At 39.0% G+C, this 18,546-nt stretch overlaps 1 protein-coding gene across 6 annotated transcripts in view; it reads left to right on the plus strand.

Annotated features, from left to right (window-relative positions):
* NCOA3 (nuclear receptor coactivator 3) overlaps positions 1 to 18,546 on the plus strand; it is a 132,631-nt gene that overhangs the window by 109,911 nt on the left and 4,174 nt on the right. For 3 of the 6 annotated variants that reach the window (XM_063091310.1, XM_063091292.1, XM_063091300.1), the window contains 14 exons: positions 1,826 to 1,966; positions 2,239 to 2,386; positions 3,338 to 3,726; positions 3,906 to 4,774; positions 5,730 to 5,862; positions 6,890 to 7,084; positions 7,515 to 7,772; positions 7,871 to 7,997; positions 9,314 to 9,485; positions 13,346 to 13,639; positions 14,719 to 14,823; positions 16,431 to 16,704; positions 17,461 to 17,635; positions 18,155 to 18,296. In XM_063091310.1, the coding sequence (XP_062947380.1) occupies positions 1,826 to 1,966; positions 2,239 to 2,386; positions 3,338 to 3,726; positions 3,906 to 4,774; positions 5,730 to 5,862; positions 6,890 to 7,084; positions 7,515 to 7,772; positions 7,871 to 7,997; positions 9,314 to 9,485; positions 13,346 to 13,639; positions 14,719 to 14,823; positions 16,431 to 16,704; positions 17,461 to 17,635; positions 18,155 to 18,296 (3,422 nt within the window). The remainder of the gene's footprint in view (positions 1 to 1,825; positions 1,967 to 2,238; positions 2,387 to 3,337; positions 3,727 to 3,905; positions 4,775 to 5,729; positions 5,863 to 6,889; positions 7,085 to 7,514; positions 7,773 to 7,870; positions 7,998 to 9,313; positions 9,486 to 13,345; positions 13,640 to 14,718; positions 14,824 to 16,430; positions 16,705 to 17,460; positions 17,636 to 18,154; positions 18,297 to 18,546) is intronic. The other 3 variants (XM_063091318.1, XM_063091328.1, XM_063091336.1) reach the window with 3 other exon arrangements.

Below are 18,546 nucleotides of genomic sequence, written 5' to 3' on the forward strand. Positions count from 1 at the left end.
GGTACAATTTTGGTTCCTTGAGTCCTTGTGATTAGTGTGTTCCTAGTTGAACATAGATCAGTAAGATGTGAAAATACCAGCTCTCTTACAAAATGGATCAACCACTTCCTTCTTAGCTCCCTTTGTGCCACTTTTGTAAGGTACTTGTTCTTGTCAGCTGCCTTGGTGCTGCTCACAGTGTGAAAAGGCCTGGCTTGTTTTTAAGGAGCACCTTTATGAAACCTTTTATTTCATAGCACTTTGAGTATTAAAATATATTAAAATATATTTTAATACTCATATTTGGTGTCTCCAGTGTTTTTGATGTTAGCAGTATATTTGACATTAAGCAAATTTGTCAGAAACTTCCAGAATTGTGAAAACAAGTATTTGATTAATCCTCTCAGTTTAGAGTGTAAGTATACAAAAATTCAGCCACCACTCAGATGGAAAGAATTGTCCCTGTTAGCTGTTTAGGCAGGTGTTTTCTCTTCATAGTTGCAGGGACAGCATATCTTCAGCCAAACAATTTTACTGGAAGGTGCTTTTTTTTTTCTTTAAATGAGAATGATCTTTGGGTTATCTGGGCATATTATATTCTTTGTGTTCAGAAAGGAAAAGGAGTTAATGTGATACACTCTTATATTTTATACAGTATCTGGGAATACACTTCCTCTACACTTATACAACACTTCTGACACCAGTTGTGTGGATCCCCCCTCCCCCAAACACACACAAACCAGTTTTCCTACACCAGCAGGGTGTCCTACAATTTGATTCTGTTCTAACACAATCTACCTGCAGTTAGTATCAGGTCGCACAAATTAGAGGGCTCATTCCCACAAGACTGCCCTTAGATGCCAATCAAAAGTCTGGGCCCTCCATACTTCTGACTGACTGGTTATAAATTGGTCATGCCTATGACCCCCTCCTCAGGCTTAATGATTTGCTAGAATGTTTACTGGTTTATTATCATACTTCTGACTGACTGGTTATAAATTGGTCATGCCTATGACCCCCTCCTCAGGCTTAATGATTTGCTAGAATGTTTACTGGTTTATTATGAAGGATACAACTCAGGAATAGCCAGATGGAAGAGGTGTGTAGGGCAAGGTATTGGGGATGGCTGGGTGGTTGGGTCTTGGACTTCCTATACCTTCTCTGGGCTTGCAGCCCTCCCAGCACCTCCATGTGTTCACCAACCCAGAAGCTCATCGTATTTCTTGTTTAAGAGTTCTTATAGAGCTTACTTCCAGGTTGTATCCTCCTCCTCCTTTCCTGGAGGTCAGTGGGTGGGGCTGAAAGGTCCACCTTTCTGATCACTTGGTCTTTCTGGTGACCAGCCCCATCCTAAGGCTACCTAGGCGCCCCACCCTAAATCAACTCATATGTATAAACTCAGGTGTGATGGAAAGGGACTCTTTATGAGAAACTAAAGATACTCTTATCATTCAGGACTGTTTTAGGAGCTCTGCACCAGGAACCTGGAGGAAGACCAAATATATTATTGTACCCTACAGCAGAACATGTAGATGTAAGAATATCATGCAAGTGCTGGTTGGTTAGCTCAGTTGGTTAGAACATGGCCTTACAACACTGAGGTCAAGGGTTTGAATCCCCATACAGGCAAGCCAAAAACAAAACAAAACAAAAATAATAGCAACAAAAGAGATCTTGCAGGACTATGTCCTTAAGAAGAAAAGCTCTGGAGTATGCAGAAATTTGGGTCAGAGAAGGTGGAGCAAAGATTTAGTATCTTTTATTTTATTCTTCAGTGCTAAACCATGTGTAGACAGCCAGTAATTACTTGTGGGTTACATTTAAATCTTTATTTTCTGTTTAATAGGAAAGGTTGTCAATATAGATACAAATTCACTGAGATCCTCCATGAGGCCTGGCTTTGAAGATATAATCCGAAGGTGTATTCAGAGATTTTTTAGTCTTAATGATGGGCAGTCATGGTCCCAGAAACGTCACTATCAAGAAGGTAAAGAAGTTGTGGGTTGAATCTTCATCTTGTTAGTCATTGTGTTGGTATGCTATAAAATACTAACTGTACATATAACTGTAGTTGTTATTTTGTGGGTTTGGGGTAGAAAATGCATTCTTTCTTTAGCCTGTTCGTAATTTTGATGCAGGTCTAGTCTTTCATTGGATTTGGAAAATGTTGTACTTGAAGTATATTTCCTTCTTCTCCTCTCCTATATGTATTCGTTTTGCTAATTGTAGTTACCAGTAATGGGATATTTTCCCCAACAGCTTATATCCACGGCCACGCAGAAACTCCAGTATATCGCTTCTCGTTGGCAGATGGAACGATAGTGACTGCACAAACAAAAAGCAAACTCTTCCGAAATCCTGTAACAAATGATCGTCATGGCTTTGTCTCAACCCACTTTCTTCAGAGGTAATTATAGATTACCTTGTATTATCATATTTAATGTAACATCGTTTTCAAAAATGCTTTATTAGTAAAGTAAAAAGGAGGCTGGCTGGGTAGCTCAGTTGGTTAGAGTGTGGTGCTGATAACACCAAAGTCAAGGGTTTCATCCCTGTTCTGGTCAGCTGCCAAAATAAAAAAAAAAGGGGGTGGTGGTGGAGGGTAATTTAGCAAGAGAAAAAGCAGAAAGGTTGTTGGGTTTGGTGAAGTCAGTTTAGATTCCTGGATTATGATATGTTTTCTTTAAGGTTATATTTTTATGTGAAAATGAGTATTTGTTTATTAAATAATTTCTGGGAAAGTGGTGGGGAGGTGGGAAGGCTAGTGGATAAAAGAGCATATAAAATCTGATTACCTGTTACCTTTCATTTCTAATGATGTATTACTTTGTTTTAGGGGCTGAATCTAAGATTTGAAGGTACACTTTAAGAATAAAGGATAGTGACTATTGGTGTTGCTGATGGTGAATAAGTAACACATGAAGGAGGATATTCACTCATTAGTTTATCTTGAGTTTAGTTATAACCCCAAAGTCAAGGGTTTGGATCTGTACTGGCCAGCTGCCAAAAAAATTGTTTTAAAATCTCGAGTTATTTGCAGATACTTCCAGGTTAGTCCATAAATATGTGGCAAGTCTAGTAAAGCCCTGCCGAGATTCCAGTTAATATGAATATGGCTGTTACTCCCTCACAGTGCTGTGGTGGTGTCACTCATTTAGATTCTGTGGCTTATTAAAAAAATATGTTGTTAGGTGAATAATTGATCAATGTTTAGATCGGAATTGTCACTAGGTATTGGAATGGTGCCTAAGAAGTTAAGTTCCTGAGTTATTCGTGCTTTTTAAAAAAATTCTGATTCACGGCCTTAATGTATGCCTATAATTTTTTAGTAAAAGTTCGATGTTCTGTTTCTTTGCAGAGAACAGAACGGGTATAGGCCAAACCCAAATCCTGTTGGACAAGGCATTAGACCTTCTGTGGCTGGATGCAACAATTCGGTAGGCGGCATGAGTATGTCGCCAAACCAAGGCTTACAAATGCTGAACAGCAGGGCCTATGGCTTGGCAGACCCCAGCACCACAGGGCAGATGAGTGGAGCTAGGTATGGGGGTTCCAGTAACATAGCTTCACTAACCCCTGGGCCAGGCATGCAGTCACCATCTTCCTACCAGAGCAACAACTATGGGCTCAACATGAGTAGCCCCCCTCATGGGAGTCCTGGTCTTGGCTCCAATCAGAATATCATGATTTCTCCTCGTAATCGTGGGAGTCCAAAGATGGCCTCACATCAGTTTTCTCCTGTTGCAGGTATTCATGTTGGCATTTCCTTTTTTTGTATTTTTTCTTTAAATAATTCTTTTCTTTTCATGCCACTGTAATTCTTGTAAAATTAATTCATTTTATTATAGAAACTTTGAAGAAGTAAGTGGTGCTTCATTATAGTGTTTGATAGTCTAATTATTTTCCTAACTTTTCTCCAAATCCAGGTGTGCACTCTCCCATGGGATCTTCTGGCAATACAGGGAGCCACAGCTTTTCCAGCAGCTCTCTCAGTGCCCTGCAAGCTATCAGTGAGGGTGTGGGAACTTCTCTTTTATCTACTCTGTCTTCACCAGGTCCCAAATTGGATAACTCTCCCAACATGAATATAACCCAACCAAGTAAAGTGAGCAGTCAGGATTCCAAGAGTCCCCTAGGCTTGTATTGTGACCAGAATCCAGTTGAGAGTTCAGTATGTCAGTCAAATAGCAGAGATCATCTCAATGACAAAGAAAGCAAGGAGAGCAGTGTTGAAGGGTCAGAGAATCAAAGAGGTCCTTTGGAAAGCAAAGGTCATAAAAAGTTACTGCAGTTACTTACCTGTTCTTCTGATGACCGGGGTCATTCCTCCTTGACCAACTCCCCCCTGGATTCAAGTTGTAAAGACTCTTCTATTAGTGTCACCAGCCCCTCTGGAGTCTCTTCCTCAACATCTGGAGGAGTGTCCTCCACATCCAATATGCATGGGTCATTGTTGCAAGAAAAGCACCGGATTTTGCACAAGCTACTGCAGAATGGGAATTCACCAGCTGAAGTAGCCAAGATTACTGCAGAAGCCACCGGGAAAGACACCAGCAGTACAACCTCTTGTGGGGAAGGAAATGTCAAGCAGGAGCAGCTAAGTCCTAAGAAGAAGGAAAATAATGCACTTCTTAGATATTTGCTGGACAGGGATGATCCTAGTGATACACTTTCTAAAGAACTACAGCCCCAAGTGGAAGGAGTGGATAATAAAATGAGTCAGTGCAGCACCTCCACTATTCCTAGCTCAAGTCAAGAGAAAGACCCTAAAATTAAGAAGGAAACAAGTGAAGAGGTAATTTGTATTCTGTATATTTCAGCTTAGTCATTGTGTTTTCATCATTTCATTTCTGTGTTAGAAAGATGATGTGTTATACACAAATTCTTACCTTCTATTTTAGGTTTATTTAATAGAACTTAAACTTGGGCTTTTGTTTCTTTATAATTATTTTGGGCATCAGTAAAGTATATTATGGTGCAGTTTAGAACTCTTTAGTAATCAATTTGGAATTTTTTCATGGAGGTTTTTATTGTTGGAATGAACTGATTGGGTCGTTAAGGGTATGGTAGAAGTAATTAGGGGAAGAAACACAACTTTTGTATTAAGCAATATAATTTTGATTTTTACCTAAAAATCAAGTGTCATGTACAGGATCACATTCTATATAAGCATTTCTGAAACTCCACTTGAGGAACACTTACTGTTCTAGGAGATGTTAACATGTACCTGAACAAATGAAAGGCTTAGAGAAGTCTTAGAGTTAAGATGTGGGTTAAACTTTGTTTAACCTAGTACTTGCCAAATTTATTGACCAGAGGTCTTTTTAGAGCATGGCTATGAATATCTTGTTTAATGTCAGCTTGTCACTGTTATTGTTAATCACACTTGTTTTCAGAAGGTATGTGTAGACGCATACATCTCTGTCAGCTAATGATCGATGCACTGCTAGTAACTGTTGTTAGCTGAAAAATATCCTACAGTATGAGAATTAAGTGTCTAATGTAAATTTTAAAATGCCCCTTTGAAAACACCAAATCCAGTGATTTATCTCAGTAGTTTACTGTTCTTACTTTTAAGGAGGAAGATTAGGGATGGGGGTCATATAAACCAGCCTTTAAGTTGGGCATTATCATTTCAGGTAACTATTGTATTTTACTTGTTTCCATTTCATATATTTTCTTCTGATGAATATGTTTATACTTATGTATCTCGTAATACACACAGGTTAATTTTTAAAATTTTATTTCAGGGATCTGGAGACTTGGATAATCTGGATGCTATTCTTGGTGATCTTACTAGTTCTGACTTTTACAATAATTCCATATCCACAAATGGTAGTCATCTGGGGACCAAGCAACAGATGTTTCAAGGAAATTCTCTGGGTAAGAAAGAACTAGGTTTTGTTTTTGCTGCCTTTGAAACTTTTCTGCACACTTGTGTGCACTCTTACACTAAAGCCAGGATTAAACTAGCACTTACAACTTCAGAACACATATTCTGCCTCTGTTTCTTATACTAATTTATAATATATATGTTTTTAAAAAGCTTTTTGGACATTTTCTTGCTTTTTAAAAATATTTTAAAAAATATTTCCCATTTTGAACTAATATGCCAGTAATCATGTCACTTATAGGAAAATGTTCATCTTTGATTATTCCAGATGATTAGTAGGTGCTAGGGCGTATATTTTTCTCAGCCACGGAGAACTGGATTGAAAAGCAACCAAAACTATAGATTAAAACTTGAGCTCTGGTGCTTATAGAATCTTGTTATTTAACCATGAGCATTTTCTTCTTTGATGTTTGCTGGTTCTTATATGTGTTTACTCATTCATCAGTTTAACAAGAGTGTATTGTGTGTATCATTTGAAAAGGAATAATTCACAGTTATCCACAGTGGTCAATAGTCATTTTTAATGGTATTACTTCCTAAACTGAAACGAATAGGTCAATCAAATAGATTGGAAAAAGAAAAGGGGGGCGGGGGGAAGAAAGATTAGGAAATTTTACATTTTATTCCTTGTTTGATTAGCAAGCAACTTATCTGGTGGCGTTTATTGTAAAATTATAAACTATATACTTAATAACTACACATGTGGAAGAATCTCCAGGAGTTTGAAACATTGGTAAATTTTTCAATATTAAATGAAGCAGAATATGAATGGTCATTTCAGCTTATAGAAGAATGCCCAGTATTTCAGCTAACACTGAGATTGTTTCTACTTTATTTGGAATATGAGGCTTTTTTTTGGGTGGGGCTTAGTATTTATTTTGTAAAAGAAGACAGTGTTGTTTTCATAAGAAGGACATTCTTGGGTAGGGAGTGGTGGTATTTATATCTTGTACTTGATTATTTATGTATTAAATCATCAGGGGATATTTATGTATTATGCTTCTATGTTTTCAACAGGTTTGAGAAGTCCACAGTCTGTGCAGTCCATTCGTCCTCCATATAACCGAGCAGTGTCTCTAGATAGCCCTGTTTCGGTTGGCTCAAGTCCTCCAGTAAAGAGTATCAGTGCTTTCCCCATGTTACCAAAGCAACCCATGTTGAGTGGGAATCCAAGAATAATGGATAGTCAGGAAAATTATGGTTCAAATATGGGTATGTTATTTCTAATTAGTATTTATGGTTAAAATTTTTCTTTTGGGAGCTGGGGGTATAGAAGGGAAAATTTTTTCTTTTGGGAAAGGCAAATTTAAGATGCTTAAAGGCATTTGAATAATTGGGATTGAGTAATAAGTTTTTGAATAACATTAGCATAATGTTTCTTTTCACAAGTGTTCTTCACTTTATTCTGTGTCTTGATTTTTGAAACTCTTTGTCTTTTGGCCTAAGACATTTTCTAACCTATAATGAATAAATGGGAATACTGGCCTATTGAAACTGTTTTCACAGTTGGCTAGCCCTATTCTTAGAATGACAAAGCACTTTTTTGTCAAGGCTGATGTTGTGTATAATGGCTATACCTATATGATATAAGAAGGATTTTATTATAGTATGGAAAAGACCTAATCATTTCTACCTGTTATAGGTGGACCAAACAGAAATGTGACTGTGAATCAGACTCCTTCTTCAGGAGACTGGGGCTTACCAAACTCAAAGGCCAGCAGAATGGAACCTATGAGTGCAAACTCCATGGGAAGACCAGGAGATTACAATGCTTCTTTACCCAGACCTGCAGTGGGTGGCTCTATGCCCACCTTGCCTCTTCGGTCTAATAGCATACCAGGTGCAAGACCAGTGTTGCAGCAGCAGCAACAACAAGGGCAGCAGCAGATGCTTCAAATGAGTAAGTGTCCCCTTCATAAAAAAAGAAATTTAGGTGTTTTAAGGTGATTTTTGCTACTGACTTATTTGAAAATTTAAACTTTCTTTTTGCTCCCCCAGGGCCTGGTGAGATTCCCATGGGAATGGGGGTCAATCCCTATGGCCAAGCAGCACCTTCTAACCAACCAGGTTCCTGGCCAGATGGCATGTTGTCTATGGAACAGGGCCCTCATGGGACTCCAAATAGGTGGGGCTTTATTTTATGACTAGAAAGTATTAGCGATGGATTGTATAGACAAGAGTTGTAGCACAGGAACAAACCTGAAAGAGAATGGGAAAAATTCTCTATAACTGAGGTGCTTGGTTGCTATCTGGGCATATCTAAGATAATTGTGTGTGAAAATGAGTCTGAGGCAGCAAGCAGTGGCGTTCATGGGAGAGGGAGGGGTCAGAACTGTAGTGTTTGGCTGTCAGGACTGATCAGTGGTCAAAGCTGTAAGAGCCTCTCTGTGAGATGATTGTCTCTCATAAAGTGAATCCCATGAGGAGGGGGATAAGTTAGCACTAGTCTGACAAGATAAATACATGTTCCCAGTGGTTTTATCATTGGCATTCAGAGGATAAACCTTAGTTTTCCAGGAAATTCATTTTTAAGGATTAGATAGTTCTTTTCTAAAATTACTTAAAACATTTCAAGTGATGATGGTAAAAGTGAACCATAGCACTCTTCTTCATTTTTGTGAAGGAAAGATTGGATTAAGTCTATATTTCATTTTTATTTAGCTTACTAACTTATTTGCATGCAAGAGGCCACTGTCAGAGTCAACTCTAACCTGAACTCTAGTAAATTAAGCAAAAAAAAATGACTTATCTATTGAGTAGACAGCAATGTAACTTACATGAGTTTATTAACTTAAGTGCTTTTCCACCCAGTAGACAACAAATAGTTTCAAGTTCACAGAGCTTTTCTGTGTCTGGATGAATGTCTAGCTTCATGCCCTTTTATGTGTTGGAGAACTGTGGTACCTTGCTGTGGGAGTATGGCGTTTGTTTCACACTTGTCAATATGAGCTCTGTGGGCCAAGTAGAACAGAAAGAAATTTTGGCAGTTCTTGAGACTCAAATTGTCATTAGCTCAACATTTCTATTTTTTCTTCTGTTCTTCAGTTGATTTTCTCAATTTTCAAGTATCATAACTACTACCACCTCTATTCTTGTCTTGAAAACAGCACTGCCTCCTACCCCTCCCAACTTCCCTCCCCCCAATCTCTGCTATCCCCAAATGCCTAGGATTTGGCAGTTACATTTTGGTGGTGGGATTTGGAGAAGGAGAGTGTAAGCTGTATGTAATAGTCTAAGCTGGCCTGGTGAAATTTAAAAATTGTGGGCCTTAAATTTAAATTGATGCCAGTCATTCTTCTGTACTACTTGGTTTAATCATATTTGTACTTGTAGTATGTGAATTGATTGTGCGTTAAAAATATTGTGCATGTTACTCTGATCTATTATCTTTTTTTTAAAGAGAAAAAGCACCATTGAAATTGATTGCAAGTTTCTTCCTAGGCCCCTTCTTAGGAATTCCCTGGATGATCTCCTAGGGCCACCTTCAAACCTGGAAGGACAGAGTGATGAAAGAGCATTATTGGACCAGCTGCACACTCTCTTGAGCAACACAGATGCTACAGGCCTGGAAGAAATTGACAGAGCTTTAGGCATCCCTGAACTTGTAAATCAGGTAGGTCGCATTAACACGGAATAGAGAAGTATGTGTGCGCATGTGCACATTCACGCAGCCATGCACAAGACCGCCTCTGTGTGTGTGTTTTCCTAGCACTTGTGTCATATCACTACATTTCATGGATACCAGCATTAAATTGCAAAATTATGATTGTGGTGTTACTTCTAGCAACCTAATATTTTATAAAGATGTCAGATATTTAGGCAACTATAGAAATGATCCAGTGAGACTACTATACCATTTTAAAATGCTACTTTTTGTTAGTTGAGCTTCCATTTTTGTAACTGCCTTTCTCTACTGCCTAACCAATCAGTGTGTACTCTGAGGGGGCAAGTTTTTCTATGTTAAACACAACTCATTTACAGTGATAAATCTGAACATCCCAGTATCATCACCTTCTGTCCCTATTGATATACCCAGCCTTATGAAAATAATGCCATTACACAAGTCTGTATTTCTGAAACAGATTTTTTAGTGGCTGTCTTTATTTACTTAAAGGATGCATGGGGGCACTGTATAGGTCTGTACATTCAACAATGAGCAGGAGAGATAATCAGGAGGCTCTCAGTCTTTGTTGGGGAGATAGACATGCTCATAAGGAATTATACTACAATTGACAAACACTGTCATGGAACTTTTTAAAGGGCTAGTGGGAAACACTTAGCAGTCCTGATAGGCACCTCCAGGGGTACCAATGACATATGATCTTGGCACTGAGGAACTGTGTCTAACTGTGTGGGATGTGTGTGAGGGTTACGCAGAGACTGAGAAGCTTGAATGACCATTTAAAATTTTAATTTAAGCTGGAAATTGCTTTCTTTGTCCTGATGTTAAAATAGTGGTCACTATGTAAAATTCTGACAATTGCAGAATGTATATAAAAAATTTTTTGAGTCCTCTGTAATAGTGGCACAGAGAGAATCATTACCAACTTCCTGGCATATAATGCTTTTAGATTTTAAAAGGGCACATATGCAAATATTCATGAGAGTATATTTTTTGAAAAATGGTAGTAGACTTTAAGACACTTTTGTAACTGGTTTTACTTTTGAGTCGTTGTCAGTCATCTTTTTATGTTTAATATATACATCTTTAATTTTATGGCCAAATACTATCTATTATACTGAACACAATTTATATAACCAGTCCTCTATTGCTGAAAATTTAAATCGTGCCTCAGTGTTCTTTATATAAACAATTCCATGAAATTACTCATGTCTCATTCAGTTATTCTGCTTCCTTAGATACAATCCAAGAATGGGTCAGAGTCATCTTAAAGGTTTTGCTACTTATTTTCAGGTTGTTTTCCTGAAAGATTATACTAGCTACTTTTCTGCAAGAATATGATACTACTAGTTCTTCATGTTTTTACCAGTGTTTTGCTGATGTGGCTTGAGTCGATTAAAGAACACACACAGTGTGAATGAGCAAGTGACTAAACACGTACTGAACATGATTATTTAAAAAAAATCTTGGCCAATCTGATAGGCAAAGAAAAAAAAAATTCTTATTTTAGATTATATTTCTCTGATTTGCAAGATTGAACAGCTTTTGTGTTTCTTGGCCATTTGTATGTGTTTTTATAGTTTTTGGAGGGCTTTTAATTTTTTTGATTTGCATGAGTACTTTATATATAGTTATTGATTTACTTGTTTCTTTGTTCAACAAATGTTTGTCTTCTGTGCGCCAATCAGTCTTTTATTAGAGGCTGAGGGAAAAATAGTGAGCAAATTAGTTCCTGCTCCCAAACCTCAGATCCCACTGGACAAGACAAACATCAGGCAAATAATCACACAGATAGAAGTAGACATGGTGTAATAGATGTTATGAGGAAAGGCATTTGGTACTTTGAGACTGGTTATTAAAGGGCGATCTGTTAGATGGGGTGGAGGGGAGGGGTTGCCAATTTTTCTCTAAAAATGTCATGATTGAGTTGCAATTTTAAGGATGGCTATTAACTGTTCTAATATATTGCAAATAGTTTTCTCAGTTTCCTTTTTGGTGGGGGCTTAATTTTAGTTTTGTCCCGAATGACTGGTGACTTAACTGAGTGGTCAGGAAAGCTCTTTTTGAGATGACATTTAAACTGACTCCTGAAGTCAGTTGGTTAGAGTGTGGTGCCGAAAACTAGCACCTGAAGGATGAGAAGGAGCCAGTTATGCTGAGAGCCAGGGGAAGAACATTCCCGAAGAGGTACTACAAACTCAAAAGTCCTTCATCTTTGCTAGAACTTGAGGGTTCTAGGAGGTGGCTGAAAATCAGTGGGGTGTGTGATATAAAATGATGTTGGAGAGGTGAATGGAAGCCAGGTTCCACAAAGCCTTCTTGAGGAGCCTGGAATTTTTCTGCTATGTTGGGAAAACAAGGAAGGATTTTAAGCAGGGTGATGATGAGACTGGCTTTCCTTTTTTTGTTATAATTAATTTTTATTTTTAGCAAAGTAATCTATGTTTGTAACTGAAAAATAAAATGATATGGAAATATTTTTATTGAAGAACCACTGTCATTTGCCCCACTCAGTTCTTTATTTTGGTAATACCTTTACGTAACATGCTTATGCAGCTGTTATCAACTTCAGTCTATATCTATTCCTGATATGACAGTCAACTACACATTCATGGTGCCTTATCTGAGAACCTTGGGTCAGATATATTTGGGAATTCTGGGGTTTTTGGATTTTAAAAAGATAGAATGGTGCATATTACACAATACCCCTAGTAGAGTTTCTTTTCTTTTTTTGTTTTTTGGTGCTGACTGGTACAGGGGTCAAACCCTGGACTGTGGTGTTATCAACCCCACACTGTAACCAACTGAGCTAACTGGCCAGCCCTCCCTGGTTGAGTTTCAGGCAATAGTACAGTTTTGGACAGTAGTCTGTGATCATCCAAGTAAATATGTTATGTAGGTATTTTGCATAAACAAAATTAAGAGTTCAGAGACATTTGGGCTGGGGGCAAAAATTTGATAGTTATGATAGTGGATGAGAGTGCCTAAGTAGAAAGTCTAGTGAGAGAAAATAAGAGAGCCTAGGACTGAACCCTGATGAACTCATAACATTCATCCAAGAAAAGGCCAGAGAGGTGGGAGTGTGTGTTGCTCAAGTACAATGGATGGAGTATGCTTTGTTAAGGGTGTCGACTGCATGCTTGGCATTCCATGCCCATGAATGAGAAGATAAAGGCAAATGCAGTACCTGACAGGCTCTTCCTTCCTTTAGAGTATTTTTACTTACTGTTCTGTCACCTGCTGGATGTTATTTTATACATATCCTTAACATGTAGAGAAGTGATGCCTGGCACACTAACAAGCATTTAATGAATATTTGTTGAATGAATGGTTTTCTTTTTTCTCCCCACGTATGAGTAGTGGTGGATGTACACTCCAGGGGATGTGAATGTTAGTTGAGTTACCTGTCTCTACTGAAATCACCTCTTGCTACCTTCAGAAACATTCTTGTGCAAATTACATGAGAATTCATTGATTACAGTGATTTTAATTGATTTATTTTATACTTGGCTTGGAAGTCTGTGTTTGTTGGTACAGAAATCTGTTCTGGAACAAATAGTATGTCTCCAAGTGTTTTAATACATTGTAGATATTTGGCTTAGAAAATACTTGAGTGTCTGTCTGAGTGAGAGCCTGTGTGATGCTCTAGGACAAGGCTGTGAACAGATAGGGTATAGTCTGTGTTCTCATGGAACTTTAGGCAATAAGACAACAAACATGATTTTGTTTTTGGAATTCTGAACATCATTGTTCACGTATATTTACTTTAATTTTCACCTTCTTTAGAGCATTTGATTGCTGTTGCTTTCATAGATGTACTTCACTGTTCACTTATGTGTTTGATGTTTAAGGGACAAGCTTTGGAGCCCAAACAGGATGTTTTCCAAGGCCAAGAAGCAGCAGTGATGATGGATCAGAAGGCAGCATTATATGGGCGGACATACCCAGCACAGGGGCCTCCAATGCAAGGAGGCTTTAATCTTCAGGGACAATCACCATCTTTTAATTCTATGATGAATCAGATGAACCAGCAAGGCAATTTTCCTCTCCAGGGAGTGCACCCTAGGGCTAACATCATGAGACCTCGGACAAACACCCCCAAGCAACTTAGGATGCAGCTTCAGCAGAGGCTGCAGGGCCAGCAGGTAAGCACCCACATGCCGTGCTTTGGCCCACGATGGTTTCCCTTTGCCCTCTCCTCCAATTTGATGTCAGGCTGTGTTCCTCAGAGCTCTAACCACTGGCTCTCCATCCCTTGTCCATTAAAGAAATTCCTTTTGTTTTCACTTCCACATAAAATTTTATTTGTTCCAATGGCTCCTTGTTAAGGGAGTGATTGTGCTGGAATTGGATACTTTTCTCTAAGAATATTGAAAAGTTAAAAATGTCAGAGAGGATTGCTTTTGGGGGGGGGGTGTGTTCCTTGGTGACATTTAGACTTAAAGGTAGATAATTCCTGTTTTTTAAAGTCCTTAATACTAATAACCAAATGTCTAAGCCTTCATGATTTCAACATTTTTAAATGTGGAACCTTTGCTTTCTAGATGTTTTATAAAACTGGAGCTCTTTTAATATTTGAAGATAAGACTTCTTTTCGTTGTGTCCTTAATGCCCAGCAAATTTTAAAATTATTTCTATTTTTTGTGTCTTGAGTGAGCTGAGGTATTAAATGTGGCGAAACTGAACCATATAAGCAGACGAATGAGTGAGTTTAGAGTCCAATGAGCCAGACACTCTCCAGTCTATGCATACTCCTAAAAGTCAGTTTAGGTACTCAGGAAAGCTGTGTTAATGTGTTCATAGTATTTTACTTTTTACCATTTCTTTCCACTAAAAGTTACTTAGGAAAAGGTAACAGAGGAGTTAGTTTATTCAGTATTACTCTGATCAAGTTAAAGCTGTTTCCCCAAGTGCCTGAATAATCCTAGAGAAAACCTTACTTTATAAATCCTTTGAATTCAATTCTTTAAGCCGCAAAGTTACACTTTTACTTTTTCTCCTAATACCAAACAATAAAGCTTTATAATGCTAGCCAAGGACTTTCCAGCATTAACCTTTTTTCAGTGTGAAAGTGAACTGGTTTAGTTTAGATGTAACTTAGAATAAAGTTAGTGGGTTTGTAGATATCATCATGACCTCACTGGGTGGTGCTAAGGGTTTGGAAAGCTGTTTTGGGCTTATTAACATGCTCCACTTGCATCTTAACCAATCTGTCTCATTTCAGTTTTTGAATCAGAGCCGGCAGGCACTTGAAATGAAAATGGAAAACCCTACTGCTGGCAGTGCTGCGGTGATGAGGCCCATGATGCAGCCCCAGGTGAGCTCCCAGGTGAGGATGACAACCTCTCCATGTTCCCTGCCATGTCACCAGCACAGGGCTTGGCCCATGCTTGGCTCTCAGTAAATGTTTGTTAAACAAATAGAAGTAATTTCAAATTTCTTTCTTTCTTTTTTTTTTTGGCAACTTGCCACTATGGGGATCTGAACCTGTGACCTTGGTATTATAAGGCTGTGCTCTAACTCAAATTTCTTGCCTAAGAAACCATTTCATGGTTCCATCACACTTTTCCTCTTCCATTCTTTTCTCGCTGATGACTGGGGGGAATCAGAGGAGGAGGGGTTCCTTCATTAAATAACCACTGATTAGAGTTTTTTTTTAATTTAAAAAAGATGACCGGTAAGGGGATCTTAACCCTTGACTTGGGAGAGCGTAGTGCTGACAACACCAAGTGAGCTAACCGGCCATCCCTATATAGAGATCTGAACCTGTGGCTTTGGTGTTATCAGCACCACACTCTCCTGAGTGAGCCACAGGGCCAGCCCTGATGAGTGTTTTTAAAATTAATCCCCTTTGTGATAAATTGCTGTGTTGTGAGAACAGCTATCACTTGGCTTTTTAGGAATTTAAAATAATAAATCTTTAAACGTTTCTGTGTTCCTGGATTATGAAACCACATACCTACTGGGTAAAATTTTGAATTTATAAGTATAAAGAAGAAAGTAAATAATACATAATCAAAATTTCAATAACAGCCTTTGAGAGGACCTGTTTCCCACAGTAGGAGGGGATATTAAAACTCTTACCTTCAGCTAGTGGTAGAGACAGTGTTAAGGTATTTTCTTAATGTGCATAAGGCAGATGACTGCATCCTTTACTGTGATTTGAAATATTGTTCATGATTGTTTTAAACCCGAAATGCCTGATTTTCACTGACTTACACTTATTTGGAAGTACTGATGTGTATATTTTCTTGATAGATGTCCTGTATAAGCTGAGCCAGGATGCCCTCCAGAAAGATGATAAAAGTTTGCTTTTTGGAGATGATCTTCCTCAGCTGGTAGAACCCAAATCAGCTTCTTTGTTTAGTACCTTGATTATGTAACCTCTTTAACCTCCACACAGCTTCCTGCCCTTCACCCCTCCTTTGAGAAGATTTTAAAGAGACTGCAAGACCTTCTGAAGTGGGTCCTTGCTTACCTGAGTATAATCTCATTTGCCCTCCCCTCCCCTTTTTAGGCTTCTCTTCTTGTACCATCTCCCCACTGCCCCAGCAAACTCTCAGTCCTGCCCTTTTTTTCTTGTAGTATTTACTTCATAGTTCCTGAAAAGTTTGTCCTTATATTCTGTCCCTAACTGTTCTCTCATGTTGAGGAATATTTCTAGCTATGTTAAAGCTTGACAACTTGTCTACTTTTGTCTCCTAGCCCCAAATAATTTGTAGGTCCCTCTTCTGCAGTATCTCCCCCACCTACCCCCAATAGTCAGAAAAGTTTTTATCATAAAGAATTGTTCATTTTCTCTTCTCCTTAATTATAAAGAAAGGCACTGGGTGTTTTTTCCCTCTCTGATACCTAATGTATTGTAGGAGTACTGTATATATGAAGCTGATTGGTTCTTACTATACATGTGTAAATGCATTCTTTCTTGGGTGTTAGCAGGGATTTCTTAATGCCCAGATGGTTGCCCAGCGCAGCAGAGAGCTGCTAAGTCATCACTTCCGACAGCAGAGGGTGGCGATGATGATGCAGCAGCAGCAGCAGCAGCAGCAGCAGCAGCAACAGCAGCAGCAGCAGCAGCAGCAGCAGCAGCAGCCCCAGGCCTTCAGCCCCCCCCCTAATGTGACCGCATCCCCTAGCATGGATGGGGTGTTGGCAGGACCTGTGATACCACAAGCTCCACCACAGCAGTTTCCATATCCACCAAATTATGGTAAAATTTGACAGGGAAAATATGCCCTCCCCAAAGTAATATTACTAAGGACATGACTGTCACTAGATCTGTTGCACATGAAAAACAAACAAAAATACTATTCACTTCTTGTTACTTCATAAGAAAATGAAATAACTTAATAATGAAAACAAAATGTCTTGCAGCGCACAGGTAATTGAGGCCCCTTCTTACGTGTTCCAGTAGAGTAGAACTCTCTAATCTCTGTACACTTGGTCAAGTCAGTGAAAAGAATGCACCGTGTAGGCTTTTAAGTTCCTTTTCTTGGTTGGTGATTTGGACTTAGCATTAGTTACAATAATGCAGATGCCTCTTCAGTTTAGCCTTTGAGAGGTTCCAGGAACATCATGGGGTAGAGGTGTTTATTGGGGAGCTTACATTTTAGGCTGCAGCCCTGCCATCTGGGAACAATAACTCCTCTGCCTGCTAAAGAGGGACAGAGGAGTAAGTAGTGTGATATGGAGTCCCTTTTATACAGAAAGCCCATTGAAGCAACTGTCCTTCAAGTAATCTAGGTAGCATGCCTGTCTGTAGTAAGCCTGTTATCTCCAGTTGTCATTTTGGTTAGACACAAGAATAACTGCTTTCCAGTTATTGTAGCACTTTATGTCTTGTACTTGTCTCCTCCCCCCTGACCCCCTTTTTAAAAAAAGAACAAAATTACTACAGAAAACTGATACTCTTAAGGAGGTACCATTTGAGCATTATAATGTCTTCTTTTTTCTTTCTTTATATAAGGAATGGGACAACAACCAGATCCAGCCTTTGGTCGCGTGTCTAGTCCTCCTAATGCAATGATGTCATCAAGAATGGGCCCTTCCCAGAATCCCATGATGCAGCACCCTCAGACTGCACCCATGTATCAGTCGGCAGAAATGAAGGGCTGGCCATCAGGAAACTTGGTCAGGAATAGGTAAAGAACAGTGACTTTAAAAGTCATTCATGATCCTAGTGCCAGAAGCCCAGGAAATTAATCTCTGCATTTTTCAGTCAAGCCTGTGTAGATGGAGAGATCAAAAGGCCTGGGTTCATATTAGAAAATGTGTCATTTGGCTTGTACATTTATTTTTGGACCGGTAAGGGGATCGCAACCCTTGGCACGGGGTGGTCTGCACCACGCTCAGCTAGTGAGCGCACCGGCCGTCCCTATATAGGATCCGAATCCGCGGCCTCAGCGCTCCCAGCGCCGCATTCACCCGAGTGAGCCACGGGGCCGGCCCTGTACATTTTAAGTATGCTTCATAGCATGCACATATCCATTAGGGTATTGGGTACGACAACTATGAAAAATGGATGGCAGGCTTTCAGGGAATTTTCTCTCTGATGTTCCCTGCTTAAGAACAATGATACTTGACAAAATTGTGATAGTCTCTGTGTGCCTACCCTGTGTTGCTAAAATGACTCTGGAGATGTAATCATGCTTTCTTTACAGCTCCTTTTCCCAGCAGCAGTTTGCCCACCAAGGGAATCCTGCAGCGTATAGTATGGTGCACATGAATGGTAGCAGTGGTCACATGGGACAGATGAACGTGAACTCTATGCCCATGTCTGGCATGCCCATGGGTCCTGATCAGGTATGGGGATCTACCTTTTTCAAAAAGTTTTTCTCGTTCTGTGGGGAAAACCAAAGCCTCAACTATAATATAAAGGTCCTAGGTAAATTTTAACTTGGATATATAATTAAAAAATATAGTAATTGAAAAACTTTTGGTTTGAAGGCATTGGGCCATTTGATACTTTTGGTAATATGGGATCTAAGGAATCTGAATCCATCAGCCAGAGCTACATTGCAAGCCATGAGTGTAGACGGGTATTTTCTTGTGT

Source organism: Cynocephalus volans, chromosome 1 (assembly GCF_027409185.1).
Source record: "Cynocephalus volans isolate mCynVol1 chromosome 1, mCynVol1.pri, whole genome shotgun sequence".
NCBI lineage: Eukaryota > Metazoa > Chordata > Mammalia > Dermoptera > Cynocephalidae > Cynocephalus > Cynocephalus volans.